Source organism: Schistocerca serialis, chromosome 1 (assembly GCF_023864345.2).
Source record: "Schistocerca serialis cubense isolate TAMUIC-IGC-003099 chromosome 1, iqSchSeri2.2, whole genome shotgun sequence".
Lineage (NCBI taxonomy): Eukaryota > Metazoa > Arthropoda > Insecta > Orthoptera > Acrididae > Schistocerca > Schistocerca serialis.
In genome coordinates this window covers 1,035,562,596-1,035,583,885 of record NC_064638.1, presented here as the reverse complement: position 1 = coordinate 1,035,583,885, position 21,290 = coordinate 1,035,562,596, and the positions used below count along the sequence as shown (strand labels likewise).

General features: G+C 43.7%; 1 protein-coding gene across 1 annotated transcript; it reads right to left on the bottom strand.

Annotated features, from left to right (window-relative positions):
• Positions 1-225: 225 nt before the first annotated feature.
• Positions 226-6,669, bottom strand: LOC126414339 (uncharacterized). Its single transcript, XM_050083338.1, has 2 exons — positions 6,511-6,669; positions 226-1,189 (listed from the first exon to the last, which is right to left on the bottom strand). The coding sequence occupies exons 1-2, from the start codon at positions 6,553-6,555 to the stop codon at positions 359-361; spliced, it is 876 nt and encodes a 291-aa protein (XP_049939295.1). The 5' UTR covers positions 6,556-6,669; the 3' UTR covers positions 226-358.
• Positions 6,670-21,290: the final 14,621 nt, after the last annotated feature.

Below are 21,290 nucleotides of genomic sequence, written 5' to 3'. Positions count from 1 at the left end.
AGACCCCACCAGCAAAATCGCATTCCACCTGTCCACTGACAAAGGGCTATTATGTCTCTCCTACAGCCAGTATGGCTGGTCCACTTTCCACTCTGTCATCAGCACCTATATCATTTTTGAGCGCAACCACAGTATCTGAGATGAAGTTTGCTGTCTTCTTATATATGTGCTCCATTCCATTGCAGTCTGGAACTGCATGTACTATACATATATGAAACAATAGAAAAGATTTCAATCTAGATTTATTCGCTTCGAAGTGCCTTAACGTGGTACAGACTCACAGATTTGAATTTTAGTTGGAACCCATTGGGTGAACAGATGTGGAAAAGTGTGTCTGCAGGCTGCATCATTTCAAAGTTCATTTGCGTTTTCCCAGTAGTCCACCGAGTGCAGAGCCTTTTGGCTTCGAACTCCCAGTGCTGCCAGATAGGAGACCTCCAACGGTTCCAGTGGCGCCGGACACTACGTCACTAACGATGTTGGACGAGCCCGAGCTTCCGGTGAGACCCGACGTCAGACCACCTGTAACATCGGACACGACCCCGGTCGCGTTGCTGGTTACTCCAGACACGACGCCAGTACCGTTGCCAGTTACTCCAGACACGACATCTGCCACCGACGAGCCGTTCGCCAGGTTATTCAGGACGTCCTGTACGGTGCCAGTCACGTTGGAGTTGCCGGTGACGCCGGAGAGGATGCCGCCCACGCTGCCAGTCACTGAGCCCAGTGCGTCGCCCAGCACGCCGTCCAGGTTGCCCAGGATGCCCAGCAGGGCGTCGGCCAGGCACTGGGCCACCTCCCCAGAGAGGCCGCCCAGCACGCTGCCCGCGCCCTGGCCCAGCGCGGCCGAGCTGCTCGAGCCCTGCATCAGCGCTGCGGCGATCGCGTCCACCATGGCGTCCACCACCTGGTCGGCCACCTGCTCCGCGGCCTGCGCCCCCACCTTGCCCAGGTCTGCCAGGCACTTCATCAGCGTCGACTCGAGCGAGTTGGCCTGCAGCAGCTGCTCGGCGAGCTGCTCGAAGACGTCGATCCCAACCTCTGCGACGTCCTCCGCGGCGCCGATGATGTCGTGTCCGAGGACGTCACCGGCGGTCAGGGCGCCGCCCACCACCGTGTTCACCACATCGGTGAAGGGGAAGAAGAGGGTCCGCTTAGGCTTGTCGCTGACAGATCGCGAGTCCACAACCTGCAGAGAGAAATGTGCAAATGTTGGAACGAAATGAGAGCACAGTCAAACTGGAAGAAATAAAAATATGTTACAATCACAAGGGTTGGAACGGTAATGGTGACGAGTAATTAAATACAGTTTATACCAAATACATGTTTCAAAGTTTTAGTGTCCTTCAGCCAGCCGGAGTGGCCGAGCGGTTCTAGACGCAACAGTCTGGAACCGCGCGACCGCTGCGGTCGCAGGTTCGGATCCTGCCTCGGGCATGGATGTGTGTGATGTCCCTAGGTTAGTTAGGTTTAAGTAGGTCTAAGTGCTAGGGGACTGATGACCTCAGAAGTTAAGTCCCATAGTGCTCAGAGCCATTTGAACCATTTAGTGTCCTTCAAAGTAGTCAGCAGCATTGTCTATAACCCACTGCCAGCAATGTGGAATCCTAGAATACCGTTAGCAGCGCCAGTGTGTTGTACGTCGAGTGCAGCAGTGTATTGCCCGACTAATCTCTGTAACAGTTCTAAAGCGAATGGCATGAAGTACTCTCTTCAGTTTAGGATTCGAGTTATCAGGGCTGAAGTCTGGGGAATGTGGTGGGTGGGACAGCTCTTCCCAACCCCACATATGAAAAAAAAATCAGTTACAAATTGCACCAAATGTACTCAAGCAGTGTCCTGCAAAATGATCTACATCTAAATGGTTATTCTACAGTTCAAAATGATCTACATCTAAATGGTTATTCTACAGTTCACTATTAAGTGCCTGGCAGAGGGTTCATCGAACCATGGATGGGTTCTGCAGAAAATGTCACCCTTTCTTTCTCTACGCTGCTCATTTTTGGAACTCAGCCTGCAACCAGAAGAACGAGAGAAGAATTCGTTTCAGAAGTGTCGTAGAGATTCATCGGGCAATAGACTGCTCCACTAGGGTATCTTAAAGCTTTCACATCACGAGCAACGGGCTGTGCAGAATGCTGGTAAGTACTCTGAAGGACAGTAAATCTTTGAAACACATATCTGTTTTGTCCAAGTTGTAAATAAATATTTGTTAATACTAAAATTCTAACCCTTGCACCTTTTGAATATTCTAACTCTTCTTAATTTCTGTGCTTGCAAAGAAAAGTTAGACGAAATTTCTGCCTTACGCAACCACAATTCTTACCTACAACCGTCCCAGTGCTTTATGTGTTATATAGACTGTTTCACATGTTCATTATGGTGAACGAGAACACAACTGGAAAAATTTCTGTGGTTGTCGAGAGATATTTCTGAATGTTTCCGTAGGGGCCTGTGACCTCCCGTGGCTGGTTACAGGATAATAATGCAGTTATGATTTATTCTACTTTGTTACCAGAACTGTCTTTGTTTCTTGAAAAAGCATGTAACACAATCACCAACACCTAGTAATATGAAACGATCCGGCTATTCGAGGGCGCCATGTACAAATGCAAAACTATTTTTTGTGGTTGCCGTCGCCGTGGGAACAGCAGAGCTCAGCGTCGCCTCGTGCCGCTTTTGCTCTGCATTCGGTGGACCCAAGGGCGCGATGCATATTGGCCAATTCTTCAGCAGTAAACCTACCCAAATTAACGTATATCACTGTAAACGCACAACTACAACTTGCACAAAAACAAACCCGAGGCAGGACCGAGTAGTACTGAATACAAGGTTCACGACCGAGAGTAAGATAGGCCGTACTGTTGTCAACACTATGTAACATGAGTGAACAGAACAAGTTTATTACCAAACAAGACACACAGTGCATACCCTCGACATTCCACTGGTGTGCAGTTATTTTCAATGCATTAGCAATACAAGGGGCAAGAAATCAAACGAAATATAATTACTCCATAACGATTCATGGGAGACGGCATGCCCCTCATACTAAAATATTCGGAAACTATCCCTGAACAATCTCCGAAAGTTTTTCGTTGGTGTTCTGGTTCACCCAATATATTATACAGTTTGTCACAGAATAATGTGTTGTTTCGTCAACTTGGTTCAAATGGTTCAAATGGCTCTGAGCACTATGGGACTTAACTTCTGAGGTCAGCAGTCCCCTAGAACTCAGAACTACGTAAACCTGACTAATCTAAGGACATCACACACATCTATGCCCGAGGCAGGATTCGAACCTGCGACCGTAGCCGTCGTGCGGTTGCAGGTTGAAGCGTCTAGTACCGCTCGGCCAATCCGGCCGGCTTTAACTTGGTAGTATATGTACTATAACAGGGTTTTTTGCTCACTGTCACTATTTTAACTATTTAAAAGTAGAATACTTAGCATGCATATGTATCAGTTAAAAGAAAAGAAAATAACTGTTAGCTTTACATACTGAAGAGCAGTAAAAACACTGAAAATAAAATACTAGCATACAAAGTGGAGAAAAAGATATGGGTATAGGAGAAGAATCAATCAGACATGGTGAGCACTTGATGACAGTTATCGCTGGCAGTAAATTATGTACAGTGTAATGTGTCATAAAAGGGGCATAAGGATAGACTAACATTTCATAATGTCGAGTTGATTACACGATATATCATAATTAATAGCTGAAATTGAGACAGGTCAAAGTTTAGAATAATAGCAGGAAATTCGTTCCGGTAAAAAATAGGTCTGCAAACGACTTGTTTGCAAGATGTTTTTGAGTGTGTGGCTACGAGCCGTCACTGACTTCAGTACAAAATATTATACTAGTTAGGAAAAATGTATTTGAAATGTTAACCTTTCACTTAGGTCTCCACCTAATTGGGCGTAAATTTAAGCCACGGCCTACCTTACCAAGAAATGCAACACCACCGTAGCACGTAACATACACAGTGTACACTCGTACCTGTTAACAGAGGTGATCCACGTGTTGTCGACACGTTCGGGTCCAGTACTACACTCGCCTGCGGAGGGAGGTACGAATTCTTTCACATAACCCCGGATTTGTCTCGTAAATCTTGACAAGGTTGTACAATTGGCTGCTCCAGTTCTCCAGTCGTATCGTCGGAAGCGCTGTACACTTCGCATCTGAATTGAAGCACCGCGCGGTTTGAGGCCACATGCCGCGCGGAATTAGCAGAGCGGTCTGAGGCGCTGCAGTCATGGATTGTGCGGAGGATCCCGGCACGGTTTGAGTCTTCCCTTGGGCATGGGTGTGTATGTTTGTCCTTAGGATAATTTAGGTTAAGTACTGTGTAAACTTAGGGACTGATGACCTTAGCAGTTAAGTTCCGTAAGATTTCACACACATTTCAACAGTTTCTGAGGCGACATGTCAAGGATTGCGCGGCACCTCCCGCCGAAGGTTCGAGTCCTCTCTCGGGCATGGGTGTGTGTGTTGTTCTTAGCGTACGTTAGTTCAAGTAATGTGTAAGTCTAGATAAGGATCATCTCAGCAGTTTGGTCCCTTAGGAATTCACACACATGTGAACATTTGGGATAAAGCCAGACACAACAATCTAGAGGACTGAAGTCAGGTGACCTCGGAGGCCTAAGCTATGGTATATCCATCTTGAACAACGTCGGCTGTAGATGTCATGTTACACCAGCAAAAAAATCAGCCTGGGACCATCACGCCACCCTCCTCTACGATGGGTCATGACTAAAATTCGACAATAAGTTAAGAATTTAATCGAAAAGCTTACATATCAAATAGATATATACCAACTCAGTATTTCATATTGAAGTCAGTCGCGCTTCGTACCCACCAATATAAAATTATCTCCCATACGTCTCATTCGTGAACTCATATTTACTGAAAGCTTTCTGCTTCTATTAACGGTAAACTTTCACCAGTGTCAGTTTTAGCTGGTGCATCCTTTGTATATTGATATTTAAAGCTATGGTTCCACAGTGGCTGTAAATTTTTGTCAAAATCAATGCATTGTTACAAGTGCCTACATGTATCTTGACGTAGCTCATTTAGTTCATTTCTCAACCCGTTTATAACACTGTAGTTCATGCCAATACAGTCGACAAATGTTGACATTATTTCTCGACGCACAAGTTCATCAATGTTCTAATGGTTCCATTAAAGCGTAAGAGGAAGTCTGCTGCAGAGATTGTGTGTTGAGTGGCAGATAAAGGAGTACCTTTGATGGCGGACATGCTGAATAGAGAATGAATTCAGTTTGAGATGTTCTCTGGTGTGACTGAGAATTGAATACGACTTTGACATGATGTTATAGAGAGAGAACACATTTGGAAAAAGTAGCATGAATATAGTTCTTAATTTCTGCAAGCGCTAGCCGTATAATTATTGTAGTGTTAAGATTCCATTTTGTTCAATAATGCCTGCGTTTTGATCCAAGGCAAACCACAGGTCCTGTCGGTTGTGTGTTCAGAACCATCATTACTATTTGTAGCGCTCCACCAAAATGAGTACTTGTCAGTGCATAAATTTTCGTCACGCGCTCTGGTATGTTAGCTGTACGTAACAATGTCTCAAATGACGGAACAGAACTATAACGTATGTTAATAAATTTTTAACTTTGACAAAAATTTACATGTATAGAGGGAACTGTAATTTATGCACACCAGAATATGGAACCTTGCCTTGTGAAATATGCAAGTTGATGAATAAATTAATTCAAAATATTAAACGCTGACGTGTATTAGTATTTTTTCGTCGTCTTCTGGCTGGCTGGATACGAACCGCCACAACTCCCTGTCGTGAAAATCTACGGAAACTGTTCGAAGAACTGTGAACACACGAGATGGTGTTGAACGTCTAAGAATGTCGGAGATTTCCTGCTCAGCAAAGTAGGGCATGTGGTAATCTGTGGCAGTTCAGAAGACAAAGTAGCTGCAGGCACAAGTGTTTCGGGGTACATCGCATACGTTGAAGAATATGGGGCTACGCAGCACACGATCCTTACATGCACCCATTTGACGAAAAGACATCGCTAATTACGATAGCATTAGGCACAGGATCATTGAAACTGGCCCGTGGAATATTGGAATAGTGTCGTCTGACTGGATGAATTACGTTTCTATTACACTAGATCAAGGGTCGTGTCCGGATACGCCGTCATCCAGGCAAATGACTGATCTGAATATGCACAGCCCCACGGGCGCAGGCCCGTTGGTGAAGTATTATGATATAGAGGACATTCACTTGGACTTCAGTTGGGCCTGTGGTAGTAATCGAAGGCAGGACGTCCGCTGTGGACTACATGTAAATTATGACAGACTATCTGTAGGAGGAGAGAGAGAGAGAGAGAGAGAGGGAGGGAGAATGCTCTTTCAGCAATGGATGATAACGTAAAGGGGTAATGGAAAATATGTTACGTAAAAGAAGCTGTGCCAACAGATATATGTACAACGTAAAAGTAGACTTAAAATTCATCGGGGACTCACCGACGACAAGGCGCAGAATAACAGGAGAACCGCTGCGGTGTTCATGGCGGAGGCTTCAGGCGTTCTGTGGGGACTGGAGGTGGCTACCAAGAGGTGGTCGGCGGTCTTATAAGCCACGGAGTGCCCCGCGCGTTGACACAGGTGCAGAAAATCTGTAAAAATAGGTACAATCAGTACACAGCGAGTGCTGAGGCCGCTGTCGCAATGACGTATTTAAGAGCACATGTCCAGTGACGTAACTGGCGTCACCTCATCCGGCCAAGTGTATTTCGGGGTGGCGGAAATGCGGACTCAGTGACAATTGTCTGCTGCATACTTTCCGCACTTGTGTCACTCTACAACAGCTGTATAACCCAGATGAACATCACATGTAAGATAAAGCATGTAGTTGCAAGGCACTGCATATTAAGCCAAGAAAATTAAAGTACATATTCACCTTCCACATTGGCTACATATCATGGCTGTGTTTATAAATACAACAAAAGTTGAAATGTTTGTATATCATGAGAGGTGGCGGTTTTGTTTGAAATCTGTGCCACTTTGAGAGTCTTCGGTTGCCTGAACGTATGTTACTCTAAGGCTACCAGAGGATATATTAGTAGTAATCTGAAAGGAACTCGAAGGCACAGATTGTGTGTTGTGTGGCAGGTTAGTGAGTAGATTCGATGGCGGACGTGCTGAATAGAGAATGAATTCAATCTGAGATGCTCCTTGGTGTGACTGAAAATAGAGAACGGCTTTGAGAAGATATCATAGAGAGAGGAAACATTTCGAAAAAGATATCATGAATATAGTTCTTAATTGCAGTAAGCGCTAACCGTGTGATTATTGTAGCGTAAAAATTCTATTTTGTGCAACAGTATCTATATTTTGGACCAAGGCAAAGTATCGGTCCTATCATCGGTTGTGTGTTCGGAATCTTCATTACTGTCTGTAACGCTCCATTTTTAATTCAAAGTTTGTCATAAGAAAAGAAAAAATGAATTTGTAGCTTAAATACAGTTTGTCTGAAACACTCCCCATTTTGTACGACAATGCCACAAAGAAGTTACAGCTTCATGTTAATTTGTCTCAATTTTGTGTTTTCTAAGAGGTACCAATACCAGTTCAATTTAAAATAAACTTTACATTCATTTGCTAATATATGAATAAATTTATTCTTACAGCTTGAATGCGAGTTGTAATACTACTGCACTGCCACGCCTTGCACAATTGTGTGGAAAAATAGCTGCGTTTTTGGAAAGATAACAACACAATTCTCATTTGGCAAAGCAGTCTAAAACAAATGATAAGCTAATTAGTCGCACAGTGATTTATTTCAGGTACATGCGGTTCAGCACTTCATATTCTTGCAGGAAAACAATACAGTGCTGAAGAGACTTATCCGTTGTAGGTGACAAACAACTGTAGTGCCTAAACAAAATTCGTGAGTTGGAACTTGGAAACTGTATTCATTTGCAGAAGTTTCATGTAATTCAGTATATTCGTCTGATAAGAGGGCACTGCTTGTGTTGCGATTGTTTGATGAGGAATACATTCTGTTGACTGTTGATAGCCATACTTTGTATCCAGTTTCAGTTACAGATAGTCAGAATCAGTTAAGAGGAAATGGAATCACACACAACGACAGTAATTTACGCAGGTAATGTTCGTGTTCAGAAATACGGTAAAAAAGGCTGTTCTAGATCAGAGAACATGGCGACTCCGTAATCGGAATTTATAGTAAGACAGTGTATTCTTGTAGAAACATAAAAGGTCATCCTATTGCTAGTGTGTACAAACTATATAGTAGCCTAATGGTAACAAAAACTGTAACAGAAAAGTTCATACTACTGCTAAAGTGTACAAACTATAGTGACGGGAGAAAAACCACAACACCAAGAAGAGGTTGTGCGACATAAACGAAAGTTGGTAGGCATGTTTATACATCTGAAAGATGATGTCAAATGGTCCAAATGGGATCCCGGCGGAGGTTCGAGTCCTCCCTCGGGCATGGGTGTGCGTGTTTGTCCTTAGGATAATTTAGGTTAAGTAGTGTGTAAGCTTAGGGACTGATGACCTTAGCAGTTAAGTAACATAAGATTTCACACACATTTGAACATTTTTTTTTTTTGGTCCAAATGGCTCTGAGCAATATGGGACTTAGCATCTGAGATCATCAGTCTCCTAGAACTACTTAAACCTAACTAACCTTAGGACATCACACACATCTGTGCCCGAGGCAGGATTCGAACCTGCGACCGTAGCGGTCGCGCGGTTCCAGACTGTAGCGCCTAGAACCGCTCGGCCACCTCGGCCGGCAAAAGATGACGTCATTCAAATGTCGCTACAATCGCGTAAGAGCGGATTTAGTAGCCTCAGTATAAGGATACAAATCAAGTTTGCTTTAAATACATGCTGTAACGGTTGTGACAGCTACCTTTGAGTCTGGGCGTGTTTAGTTGATCTTAGTGAAGAATACCTTTAAGGCGACGAAGACAGCATTATCATCACCTCACTGAGTTTCAACAAGGACGTGTAATAGGCCTACGAGAAGCTGGATATTTCTTCTGCAATACTACGGAAACACTTGACAGAAATGTAGCCACTGTATGTGATTATTAGCAGCGGTGGTAACGAGAATGTACGGTCGCAAGAAGACCACGCTCCGGATGGCCACATGGCGCTACCGTGTTCGGCGTATGGCTCTGGCGCATCGTACTGCGTCTGCAGGAATAATTTGAGCAGCAGTTGGCACCACTGTGACACAATGAACAGTTACCAATCGATTACTTCAAGGACAGTTCCGTGCCAGGTACCATGTAGCATGCATTCTGCTGACCCCAGTCAGCAGCCATATGCGACTAATGATGGGGAGCTCGTGAATGAGTCGTTCAAATGAACGCTTCACTCCAGTGAAGTATGAACTAACCACTCAATTTCAATGAACTGGTACTTCAAACTCTTCACAGATAGCACACTCCACACTTTTTTCTAGTTCACTCACTCTCTTCCCCTCTCCCTCACCCACGTCACTCCTCCTCCCATCACTTCAGTCCTCCCTCTACTGCCTGTCGACGAATCACGCGGTGTTAGTGGGGAACGATAGGTTTAGGAAGGGTGGAGGAGGTGAGGGGCATGGGGAAGGCAGCGTCAGCTGCTTCCTGCAGTGCTGACATCATTACCCGTGACTATTCGTACAGTTAAACTTCGCGTCTACGGGTAGTCTACCGTTGGCAGCGCTTGAAGACAAATGAATATTAAAGGTACAAACGAAGAGGCTGGCTGTGTGAGCATGCACAGCCAACATGAAAGTAAAAGGTTTGTTAATAACACTGAAAGATGTGACAGTTTGCGTTTTGAATTTGGAGGGTTATTATTCTCAACAAAAATAAAATCTACAGGAAAGCTTCTGAATAATTACTTAACGTAGGTATATAGACTTTGTGACAGTCGTAAACATACTCATTGTATTTTGGATTAAATTTTAAAAGGAACATAAAATTGGACTGAATTTCGTTGGTAGCCCTAGTTTTCAGTCCATGAATACAACAAATAATGTTTCATTTGGCAGATAAAAACTTTTTTTGGCGCTTCATGAGAAAATGTCGAGCAAGATTAAATGTAATACCTTCTTTATATCTGACCTGGCTTCTCTATTTAAGTTTCCTTTGTCCCCTTCGACCATGCTCTATTTAACTCAGACGCTGTAAGAGCGTAAAACGTTGCGTGCACGTTACTGCATAGTTCGGCCATCTGTTGGTAAAATTATGAAGTATTACGAAGCTTTATTGTACGAGGGAGGCGAAGCGAGCGTAGCCGCGGTTGAGCGGCGAACTGTGCAACTTCGCCAGGCTTCCGTACTTCATGAATGAACTACTTCATTTGAACGCTTCACGGAAAAGAGTCAAATGAATGAAGTAGTTCACGGAAATGAACGAGTTCGACCCATCTCTATATGCGACTTCTGTGGTGTCGGACGAAAGCTCATTGGAGGGCAGGTGGAAGTCTTGTGTTTTCTGGTGGAAGCTGATTTTATCTCGATGCCAGCGATGTGTTGATTAGAAAGAGGCCAATTAAGGGCCTGAAACTAACCCGTATGCGTGCTAGACACACTGGACTTACACCTGGTAACATGATCTACGGTGCGATTTCGTATGACAGCAGAAGCACTCGCGTGGTTATCCCACGCACTCTGACAAAATTTGCACGTTAGTATGGTGATTGGGCCTGTTGTTCTGCAATGAATCAATAGCATTTCAGGGGGTGAGTTCCAAGAGGTAAAACCTCGCCCACGTACCGCTGTTGTAACCCATCATGCTCTAAAGATTGTCTTCTTGTCTTGGCGGGCTCGATGATCAGGTCTGTTTCCAATTGAGCACATGTGGGGCATCATCATCGGACGGTAACTCCAGCGCCATTCACAACCATCTTTCACCGTCTCTGTATTGAGCGACCAAGTGCAACAGGCATGAAACTCCATCCCACAAACTGACATCTGGCACCTGTACAACACAGTACATGCACGTTTGCATGCTTACATTCACCATTCCGGCCGTTACACTAATTATTAATATACCAGCATTTCATATTTGCAATGGTTTATCTTGCACTTACATTAATCTGTTATGTCGCAATGTTAATAACTTAAATACGGCAAATATATTTCCGAAATTTCATACCTCTACATCAATCACTTTTTGGTGTTGCAATTTTTTTCCTTTAATGAACATAGTAATGATAATAAGCAACATTCTTAAGTAAGAGATTTTGTCACTCATAGTTTCCAAGTAGCAGCAGATTAGCTTCATTTGTCAACGTTCCTGCTCACGATACAATCTTATCGGTAGTTTCTGATTCAGCAGTTCGATGAAAAGTCATGCTCTGCAAATGCATTTTCAACGAAAGACTATTTATACGCCTTGATTTGTTAATTTATATTTTATGTGATACTAATAACAGAAGAGTTTCCGCACCGCACAGCGTCGTAATTGAGAAAGAAATATTATGTAACAGCATAGTATAAAAGGTTTTAGCTTACTTGATGTTTTAGAGAATGTATTGTCTTTTAAGCTTTGTTTGGTTCCGCTGAACGTTACTGTTGTCCTATAGTAATATGTAGTTAGGCAGTGATTCGTGGTCGATGTTACACTGAATATTCGTTTCTGTGTTGGTGGCAATCTATACAATACATTTGCATTTTCTCTAGCATGTTTATGTTTTGGGAGAGGAGCATTGCTAGCTTTTTCCTGTACTATTATTGATTCTTAGATCTGTTATGGAGTTGCTTGTCGTTTCAGCAATTATTTGTGTACAGTAATTATTCAGTGCTTGTGTTGGGATATTTGTGAGTGTCACTCATTGTGGCGTCTATCGCAAGTAAAATAACAAGAACCACTAGACCCAAATCAGTTGATAGAGGGCTAGGGGAAGCTGCTGCCAATGAGTTATTAAATGTAGAAACGATGACTGAACAAAGACCTTCTCAGATTAGTGGTTCAAGTGAAGTAGGAGTGACGATGGTAGAAAGATATGATCAGAGTGGTCACCTTTTAACACTTAGAGATGAACATGAGAATACAATACAGATTTCATACTGGAATCCTGTAGGACGTGAAGTGTCACAACATTCTAGTTTAGTGGTTGAGGCTTCAGTGCAAACTGACATAGCTTCTCCGTTTTTCAGTAGTAATGCAGACGTTGGCACGAAGGACCCTTTGTAACTTATACAGACTGATGTAACCTTTCCTCTTTAGTTAGTAATCATCCACATGGGAATATGGATATTATATTAACTAATCTGAAGAAGTTGGGTAAAGAAATGAAGGAAAGCGATAAACAATATATTGAAGAAATGAAGGAATGTAATAAAGACCTCACGGAGATAAAAAAAAAGTAGTAAAACGTAGGAAGAAAATATCAAAATACAGGAAGAGAATACTGTTAAAAGCTTAGAAGAGAATAAGACTAGGTGTCTATAAGTGAACAATAAAAAATTCACGGATTGTATTTTGGCAACTTTGATGAAATGTCAGTGCAGATTAGCAGAAAAATGTGTGAAGAACTCAAATCCGAGATAAGCAGAGTACAGTCCAGATTTGAACATATACATTGTTCGAAAAAAAATTTGTCCATCTCGAAAGAAGACGTAGATTTTTATCCGATGACGGCGTATACCACATGGGAGATAAGGGATGTGCGTTTAATAAGGAATGCTCACAGCCAGAAGGTTCAGTGTGGAGCAAACGTGTGAAGCAAGGAGGCAACCATGCGCGGAATGCTCTCGTGCTCCCTGCAGCCAACTGAACGAGTTTGAAGGGAGTGAAATTGTGGCCTTCCGATTGGCAGCATGGTCCTTTCGGTGAACTGAAAAGCAGGTTGGACATGCTGTCAATTGTACAGGTCTCATTCGTAGACGAGCACAGATGCCCACCAGGATCGTCGTACTGTTAGGGCAGCAGTGACAGATCATACAGCTACCGCAGCGCTGATACGAAGGTTTGTGAGCCCATACAAATCAGCCGTTGTGAACTGGTTATTAGCAGAGGCACTACGGGCATGTACACCTCCAGCCTATCTTCCACTCAAGCCACAGTATCGACATGACAAACTCGACTGGTGCCATCAGAGGATCACTTGGACGATAGAATAGCGCGTTGTGATCTTCAGTGCTGATAGCAGATTCTGCCTGCAGGCAAGGGACGGTCGTACGCGCGTACGTCGTAGACCAGGTGGGTGAGCGGACGATTTGGATGGGATTCGGTTAATGAAAAGGGGACATACAATTCAAGGTTTATTTCCCCAAAACAATTAATTAATTGTAATAAATTACACTGTGGCTTACAAATTACAGTGACACAAACAAATCAAGCTGCTTACAATACGAGGTAATAAAAATGTTATATGCCACAGGTGAACAGAGAAACTTCAAAACTGTTTACAATTTGATACATTAACAAATAATCATTGTGCATTAAACTACTTTCACCTAATACAGTTAAATTTTATAATGTGAAGCCCAAATGTATAATTTACAATTAAATTTTCAGTCGAAGTTACTCCTTCCTATACCTTCTTTAAAAAAGTGATAAAATTTCCAAAAGGTATCTCAATTAAAAATGCCCTAAAACCCTTAACACAACAACACGTACATGACTAGCTCAAATAATAAATATATGTACGGCAAAGCCCAACATCAACAGCGCAGACCACATTCAAACTCTAGCCAACATGGGCCGCTTTCCGGTCAAAACATGTCACGACTGCGGCAGCGGGCAAACTTACATAGGTAATAAAAGAACACAGGCCACCTAGCAGTCTTACCAAAATCAGTTTACACGAAGGTGGAAGAAGGGGGGGGGGGGGGAGCGGACATAATAAATACATACGCAAATGCACTTGCCAAACCTACTACTAAAAATGCAGTATAAAAGGATCTCAGTTAATGACAAATCCGAAATAGGCCCGTCAATATTGCACCTGAGCGCTAGTAGCCAAAATAAGGTTGACAGATACCAAGGTTTGGCATCATTTTAGAGCTAACTGGCACAACAAATAAATAAGAGTAAAAGAACAAGCAAATGGCAGTTCCCAAGAATTGAAATAGGATTAAGAACACACGAGGCTAAAATAAATTGCTAGCACCTTGGACATCGTCTTAGACGTAATTGACACTACAAATAAATAAAGGTAAAAGAACAGACAAATGACAATGCCCAGCAATTTAAATAAAAATAAGTAAGCACAAGGCTAAAAGCAATTGCTAGCAACTTAACAAGCACACATAAAAGTATCAGACTGCTGCCACATCACAAAACGGAACAGGCGCGCGCGCAGTCCCCAGCAAGCCAGAAAACCAATAACACACACTCCAGCAACCGAGCCAGCCTGACCACAGCAATTTCAACTCAGAATCAGGGCGCGTGAGCACACCGGGTCCACGCAAAACACACACTGCCAAATAATTCCCACCAACAGATACGGCTGCCCCCCGAGTGGGAAAACGGGGGCGACGACCGGGTACACACCAGCAGAAAACTCGACACGTAGACTCCGGCCAAAACGGAATCACGCAGAAAATGTAAACAACAGCTGAAGTAAGGTGAAACGAACCCCGCCACGCAGACCGGACAGAGTAACCACACAGAAAGCTTGCCCTGCAGTCCTTAAAACTCCCGGGAGCGGAAACCCAAGCAATATCGTGGCACCCTTCTCACAGGCGGAGAACCTCGAGCTATCGCGTGCGGGGATTCATCAGTTGTCCCATACAGCATGTCACAAACACGCCACGCCGCCCAACGTCCAAATCAACGAGGCCCGCCAACAACGAGACCACACCTCCGTGCCGGGGCGGAAGGCAAAATACCACCAGCTCGGTGCGAAACCAACTGCCGAGCCGAGCGCGTGCGGCTCCCCCGCGAAAAACGCTCCAGAGGGCAGCAACCGCCTCAGCGCCTGCGCAGGCCGAACCAGACGGAAACAGAAATACATGTCGCTCTCGATAGTGCCGGATACGCAACGCGCCAGAGAAATGGCACAGTGGGTATTGTCTCGTTGAGTGCAATCGTCCAATGCACACGGCGCTATACCGTGCCTTATGGTCTGGGTCGTGATGAGCTGCAACTCTCGTTCACCTTTGGTGTTTCTGGAGGGAACGCTAACCACCATTCAGTACGTGCAGAATGTTTTTAGACTCGTTCTTTTGTCGTTCTTGCAATAGGAAGGTTGTGTGTTATTCCAAGAAGATAATGCTCGCCCACTCATTGACTGTGAGACTCAACGTGCTCTTCAAGACGTGCGGCAACTTCGCTGGCGAGTACAATCTCAGGGCATCTCCAATAGAGTATGTGTGCAATATAATTGGATAAGAAGAGACGCATGTGATTCGTCAATCAATAACCCTTACAGAACTACATGAACAGGTCGATCAGACGCGTCATAACGTATCCCATCTCAACGATCGAGTGGATGGCGGAACCAGGGCCTGCATTGCTGCCTCTGGAGGCTATACCATGTAATATTATGAGTGTTTCAGCATGGGGAGATACCTGGTACCTCAGATCCCCTTGCGATATTAATCTGTAAAATTAAACTTTTCATGTACTCCATATTCAGTGTTGCAACAATAAATCTAGAGTGAATTGGGAAGCTCTAAAAGGGAGTACTAATTTCTTTCTAGCAGTGTAGATAGTGTTGAAACTTCATTGCTGAAAGGACAAGGGAGTCAGTATAATACATGTAAACGAGAATTAGAAGCATTTAAATTACAGTCTGGAACCCATCCACTAAAGATTCATCAACATTTAATACAGTTACAAAACAAACAGAAGGACTGACTGCAAGTATGACACAACTGCTCACCAATTCTGATAAAAATTCTGACTCTCATCCAGTCCAGTTTATTGATACTGAAGGATTTCAATCGTTGACACATTTCAAACAAGGTGAAATGAACATTAATTTGCAACAAAAGCAGGGGGTTAAGCAAATTCATGAACATTTCCCTCACTTGGAAAATAAAATCGTCGGGATGGTTATGATAGTGGGCATGACAGTTTTCATTTTGGAAATTCTGATGAGCACGCAAACTCATTGCATGTGGGAGAGCTCACTCAAGAACATAACGCTTCTCGGAGACAAGATAGCTGGGATACAACTTGCGGTGTGAGAGAAAATTCGTGCACTCATAAGAATGATGGGCTTCATTACAAACATTTTCTCACTCTTAGGAAGTTTAAAATATTCCAAAGTGCTGGTAACAAGATAAACCTAAAGGAGTGACTACAGCAATCTGACAATTCTCTTCCGCTAACGTGACCAAATGGTAATAAATTAGAATTTATGTGCAGCTATCTCGAGGGTGAAACAAGGGTGAAACAGCTTGAAACTGTCCAACTCATCGTGATTTCTGTGATGCATTTTTGTCAGCTTACTGATCACAGATGACAAAACACCACAACAAATACAATATTATTATGATTAAAAAATTTGGACGGTCTGACTTCTCGAGTCCTGTGCTTCATTTCGAATACACCAGTATTACTCACTATGGGGAAAATGGAATTTTATGAGAAGTAAAAACAAAAGGGATCTGTCACGTTTCAGTCATAAAATTAAATTATTTTTAAAAGTAGTCACCATCAATATATGCCCGTTCTGCCCGACATGTCCAACAGAACAGACACCACTGTTATTTTGGTAAAGCGGATGTAAGTATCAACAGTTCGATTCAGGTACGGACATCAGCCACGATTGGCCGTTGAAATAGTTCAGTGGAGAAAGCTGAAAATTTGTGCCGGAAGGAGAGGCAGACCCAGATTCCCGGTTTACGTGAGCAGTCGCCTTAACCGCCTCGGTTATCTGAGCACACTCTCCATCCGACCCAAATTCTCAACTTATGGTACACTCAAAGTATCGGCCCTGTCCATTTACCTCATTTGCTCGCAGCATTGCCTTATCCCCGCAAGATGCTGGGACCCTGTTGTGCATCCAAACCGAAGACATAATGGCAGTCAAGCTTACACAACAAACACCAAAGCTTTTTTGGATACAGAAGAAGTAAGCATAGATATTCCGAGGGATGTTGATATTTATAGCAGCTCTATCACATAAAAATATATAAAAGTACATTTGTTTCTGTTCTGTCGGACATATCTGGCAGATTAGATCCCACATGTATATAGTATATCTATAAGCTTACTTAGTGCGGATGCACTATAGGCTCCTAACATCTTTCAGGAATACAGGAAATGCTGCGAGCAAATGAGGTGTATGGAAAGCGATGCTACTTCGGAGTGTGCGATAAGTCGATACTTGGAAGCGTGCTCGAATCTGAAATGGTCAAGGCGATCTCTCGCGTAAAGCGGGAAAGTTCATCCGAATTGCCATGTTGGGCTGTCGGACGTTGTACACTCCCATACTGGTATTTAGACAAGAACAAAAACTATCTTTGCAATTTTTTGGCAGTTCGTACAGGAATCGGCTGCATCGTATGAAACGGATTGCAATGGCTTGTGATCCGTTAATGAGTAGAATTTTCTGCCATAAAAAAGTGGTGAAATTTGATGACACCATACACCATAGCCAATGCCTCTTTCTCTATTTGTGAATAGTTACACTGAGCTTCGGGCAATACTTTTGATGCGAAAACAATGAGTCTGTCTTTATCACCAAATCTGTGCGAAATCACTGCACCGATTCCGTAAGAGGAACCGGTAACTTGCATCACTACTAGTTGGTCGTGATCAAAGTGCACCAAACGTCGATCACTGAGCAATGCATCTTTAAGTTTTTGAAAACCTTCTTGGCACTCATCTGTCCAAACAAAGAGGACGTTCTTGAGACGCAAGCGATGCGATGAAGCTACGATTTGTGCAACATTCAGTATGAGCCGAATATAACAGTTCGTTTTCCGTAATATTGACTGCAATTCTGTGACATTGCGAGACACTGGCAGATCACGTATGGCTAACAAATGTGACTGAAGAGATGTACACCTTGACTGTTATGACATGACCAAGATACTGCAACTCAGATTTTTAAAAAATTCACCCTTATCCAGTCTACACTTTAATCCTGCATCAGGTAACACACGAAAGAAAGCACGCAAATTTGCAATGTGTTCTACAGTTGTACGACCTGCTACGACAATATCGTCCAAATAGTTTGAACAGTTTGGTACTTGAGCAGTCAGCTGTTCCAAATAACGTCAGCTGTTCTAAATACCGTTGGTAAATGGCTGGTGCGGAAGCACTGCCAAAAGGCAAACGGAAATATTTAAACAAGCTCAAATGAGTGTTCACAAGACACTCTTTTTGAGATTCTTCATCTAGTGGTATTTGAAGATATGCGTCGCGCATATCAGTTTCTGAATAGTAACGACCAGTGCCTAATTTGTACATGAGATCCTCAGGGCATGACAGTGGATAAGTATCAATCACAGTTCGTGGGTTGGCTGTAGACTTAAAGTCAACACAGAGGCGAATGCGATCTAAAGGTTTGGGGAGCAAAGCCATTAGACTTGCCAATTGACTAGCTTGTATGGGCGCAATAGCTCTGCTATCTTGCATTTCCTTACGTTCAGCAGCAACTTTGTCCCATAATGCAATAGGAACAGTTCTGGCCTAGCAAAATTTCTGCTGAGCATTGTCTTCCGTAGTAATATCTGCAAAAAAATCGTTAGCCTTGCCTAAACCTTCAGAAAAAAGTTCAAGGAATTCTTTCAGCAAGCTCGCTACACTGTCCTTAGCATTGAATGCAGTCAATGACAACACATCGTCCAGAATTTTTAAGCCAAACAATCAAACGATTCAAGGCCAGATATGTTCTCACAATCGCGTGATTGTAGCACAGTGAAAGTCACAGTCCGTGTATGCGAGCGATACAGAGAAGACAAAGTACACATTTCCGAGAACGGGAAGGTCGTCTCCATTATAAGCCACCAGGAGCGTGCTAGACAGGTGTGGGGAGCCAAACAGTTCGTGTGTGTTACGATTGAGAAATGTAACAAAGGCACCCATATCCAACTGAAATTTCACACATTTTCCACTAATATGCAAATGAACAAAAGGTTTGTTGGACTGTCATAGCACTGACGAAACTCTTTGCTTGCTAGCTTTGCTAATTTTGCTAATTCCTGCAGCAGGCTTTAAGATACTGCATTGATTAAATGGACCTTGTGACCAGAATTACACTATGTCATCAAAAGTATCCGGACATGTCCAAAAACACACGTTTCATATTAGGTGCATTATGCTGCCATCTACTGCCAGGTACTCCGTATCAGCGACCTCAGTTGTCATTAGACATCGCGAGAGAGCAGAATGGGGTGCACCACGGAATTCACAGAGTTCGAACGTGGTCAGTTAATTGGGTGTCACTTGTGTCATACATCTGTACGCGTGATTTCCACACTCCTATACATCCCTAGGTCCATTGTATCCGATGTGATAATGAAGTGGAAACGTGAAGGCACATGAACAGCACAAAAGCGTACAGCCCTACTTCGTCTGTTGACTGACAGAGACCGCAGACATTTGAAGAGGGTCGTAATGTATAATAGGCAGACATCTATCCACCATCACACAGAAATTCCAACCTGCATTAGGGTCCACTGCAAGTACTATGAAAGTTGGGCGGGAGGTGAGAAAACTTAGATTTCATGGTCGAGCTTCTGCTCATAAGCCACACATCACGCTGGTAAATGCCAAACGACGCCTCGCTTGGTGTAAGGAGCCTAAACATTGGACGATTGAACAGCGGGAAAAAGTTGTGTGGAGTGACGAATCGCGGTACACAATGTGGAGTTCGATGGCAGGGTGTGGGTATGGCGAATGCCAGGTGAACGTCATCTACCAGCGTGTGTAGTGGCAATAGTAAAATTCGGAGGCAGTGGTGGTATGGTGTGCTCGTGTTTTTCGTGGAGGGATCTTGACCGCTTGTTGTTTTGCGTGGCACTATCACAGCACAGGCCTACACTGACGTTTAAAGCACCTTCTTGCTGTTAAACAGAAATTCGGGGATGACGATTGCATCTTTCAACACGATCGAGCACCTGTTCATTATGCAGAGCCAGTAGCGAAGTGACTACACGACAATAACATCCCTGCAATGGACTGGTCTGCACAAAGTCCTGACCTAAATCCTGTATCACACCTTTGGGATGTTTCTGAATACCGGCTTCGTGCCAGGCCTCACAAACCGACATCGATACCTCTCGTCAGTGCAGCACTCCCATTCCCCAAGAACCCTAGCAACTGACTGAACGTATGCCGGCGAGATTGGAAGCTATCCTCAAGGCTAAGGGTGGGCCAACACCATACTGAATTCCAGCATTACCGATGGAGGGCGCCACGAACTTATGTCATTCTCAGCCAGATGTTCGAATACTTTTGATCACATAGTGTATGTGAGTGGACGGAATGTTTATGTTTGATCCGTTGCAAACATACAGATTGTACATGACCTTTCTTGCTTCAAGTGTAACACGATGCTTGTGTAGACAAGTAGTCTTGATGTTTGTGCCGTAAACAACACCAAGGGCATGACTTAATCCTATTTGCCTGTTTAGAGAGCTGTTTACAGATCCGCCAGGGTAGCCGAGAGCGCTAACACGCTGCTTCCTGGAATCGGGTAGGAGCGCCTGCACCGGATCGAATTCACCTAGCGGATTAACGACGAGGGCCGATGTGCCGGCCAGCCTGGAAGTGGTTTTTAGGTGGTTTTGTTTTCCACATCCTGCTAGGTGAATAAGCAACTGGTCCCCACGTTCCACCTCAGCTACCCGGTTTGTAAAAAAAAAAAAATTAAAAAAAAATAAATAAAAAAAAAGTGTGAAATCTTATGGGACTTAACTGCTAAGGCCATTAGTCCCTAACTTACACACTACTTAACCTAAATTATCCTAAAGACAAACACACACAGCCATGCCCGAGGAAGGACTCGAACCTCCGCTGGGACCAGCCGCACAGTCCATGACTGCAGCGCCTTTGACCGCCCGGCTAATCTCGCGCGGCAGACATCTGCACACATTTGTACTATTCCATGGATTGCTCTAGACCCATACAGTTGGAGTACACTAATTCCTTCCCTGGGGGTATGGGGTCGTGACAGGAAGGGCATCCAGCCACCCCTTAAAATTAACATGTCACATCCAATTAACTAGCACACCACACAAGTCGAGATTAATGCTTGGAATGAGAGAGAGCTGTTTATACTGCATGGCTCGCGCGGGCTGTCCTGCCTAACGGGCCAGTCACGATCAAGGGAGGACTCAATCCGACAAATTGGAGGCTGCTCCAGTG

Bases quoted from the DNA above. Each gene is read 5' to 3' on its own strand.
- LOC126414339 (XM_050083338.1), bottom strand. From the start codon at position 6,555: ATGAACACCGCAGCGGTTCTCCTGTTATTCTGCGCCTTGTCGTCG. The intron at 1,190-6,510 runs GTGAGTCCCCGA...TTCTCTCTGCAG, and splicing joins TATTCTGCGCCTTGTCGTCG to GTTGTGGACTCGCGATCTGT.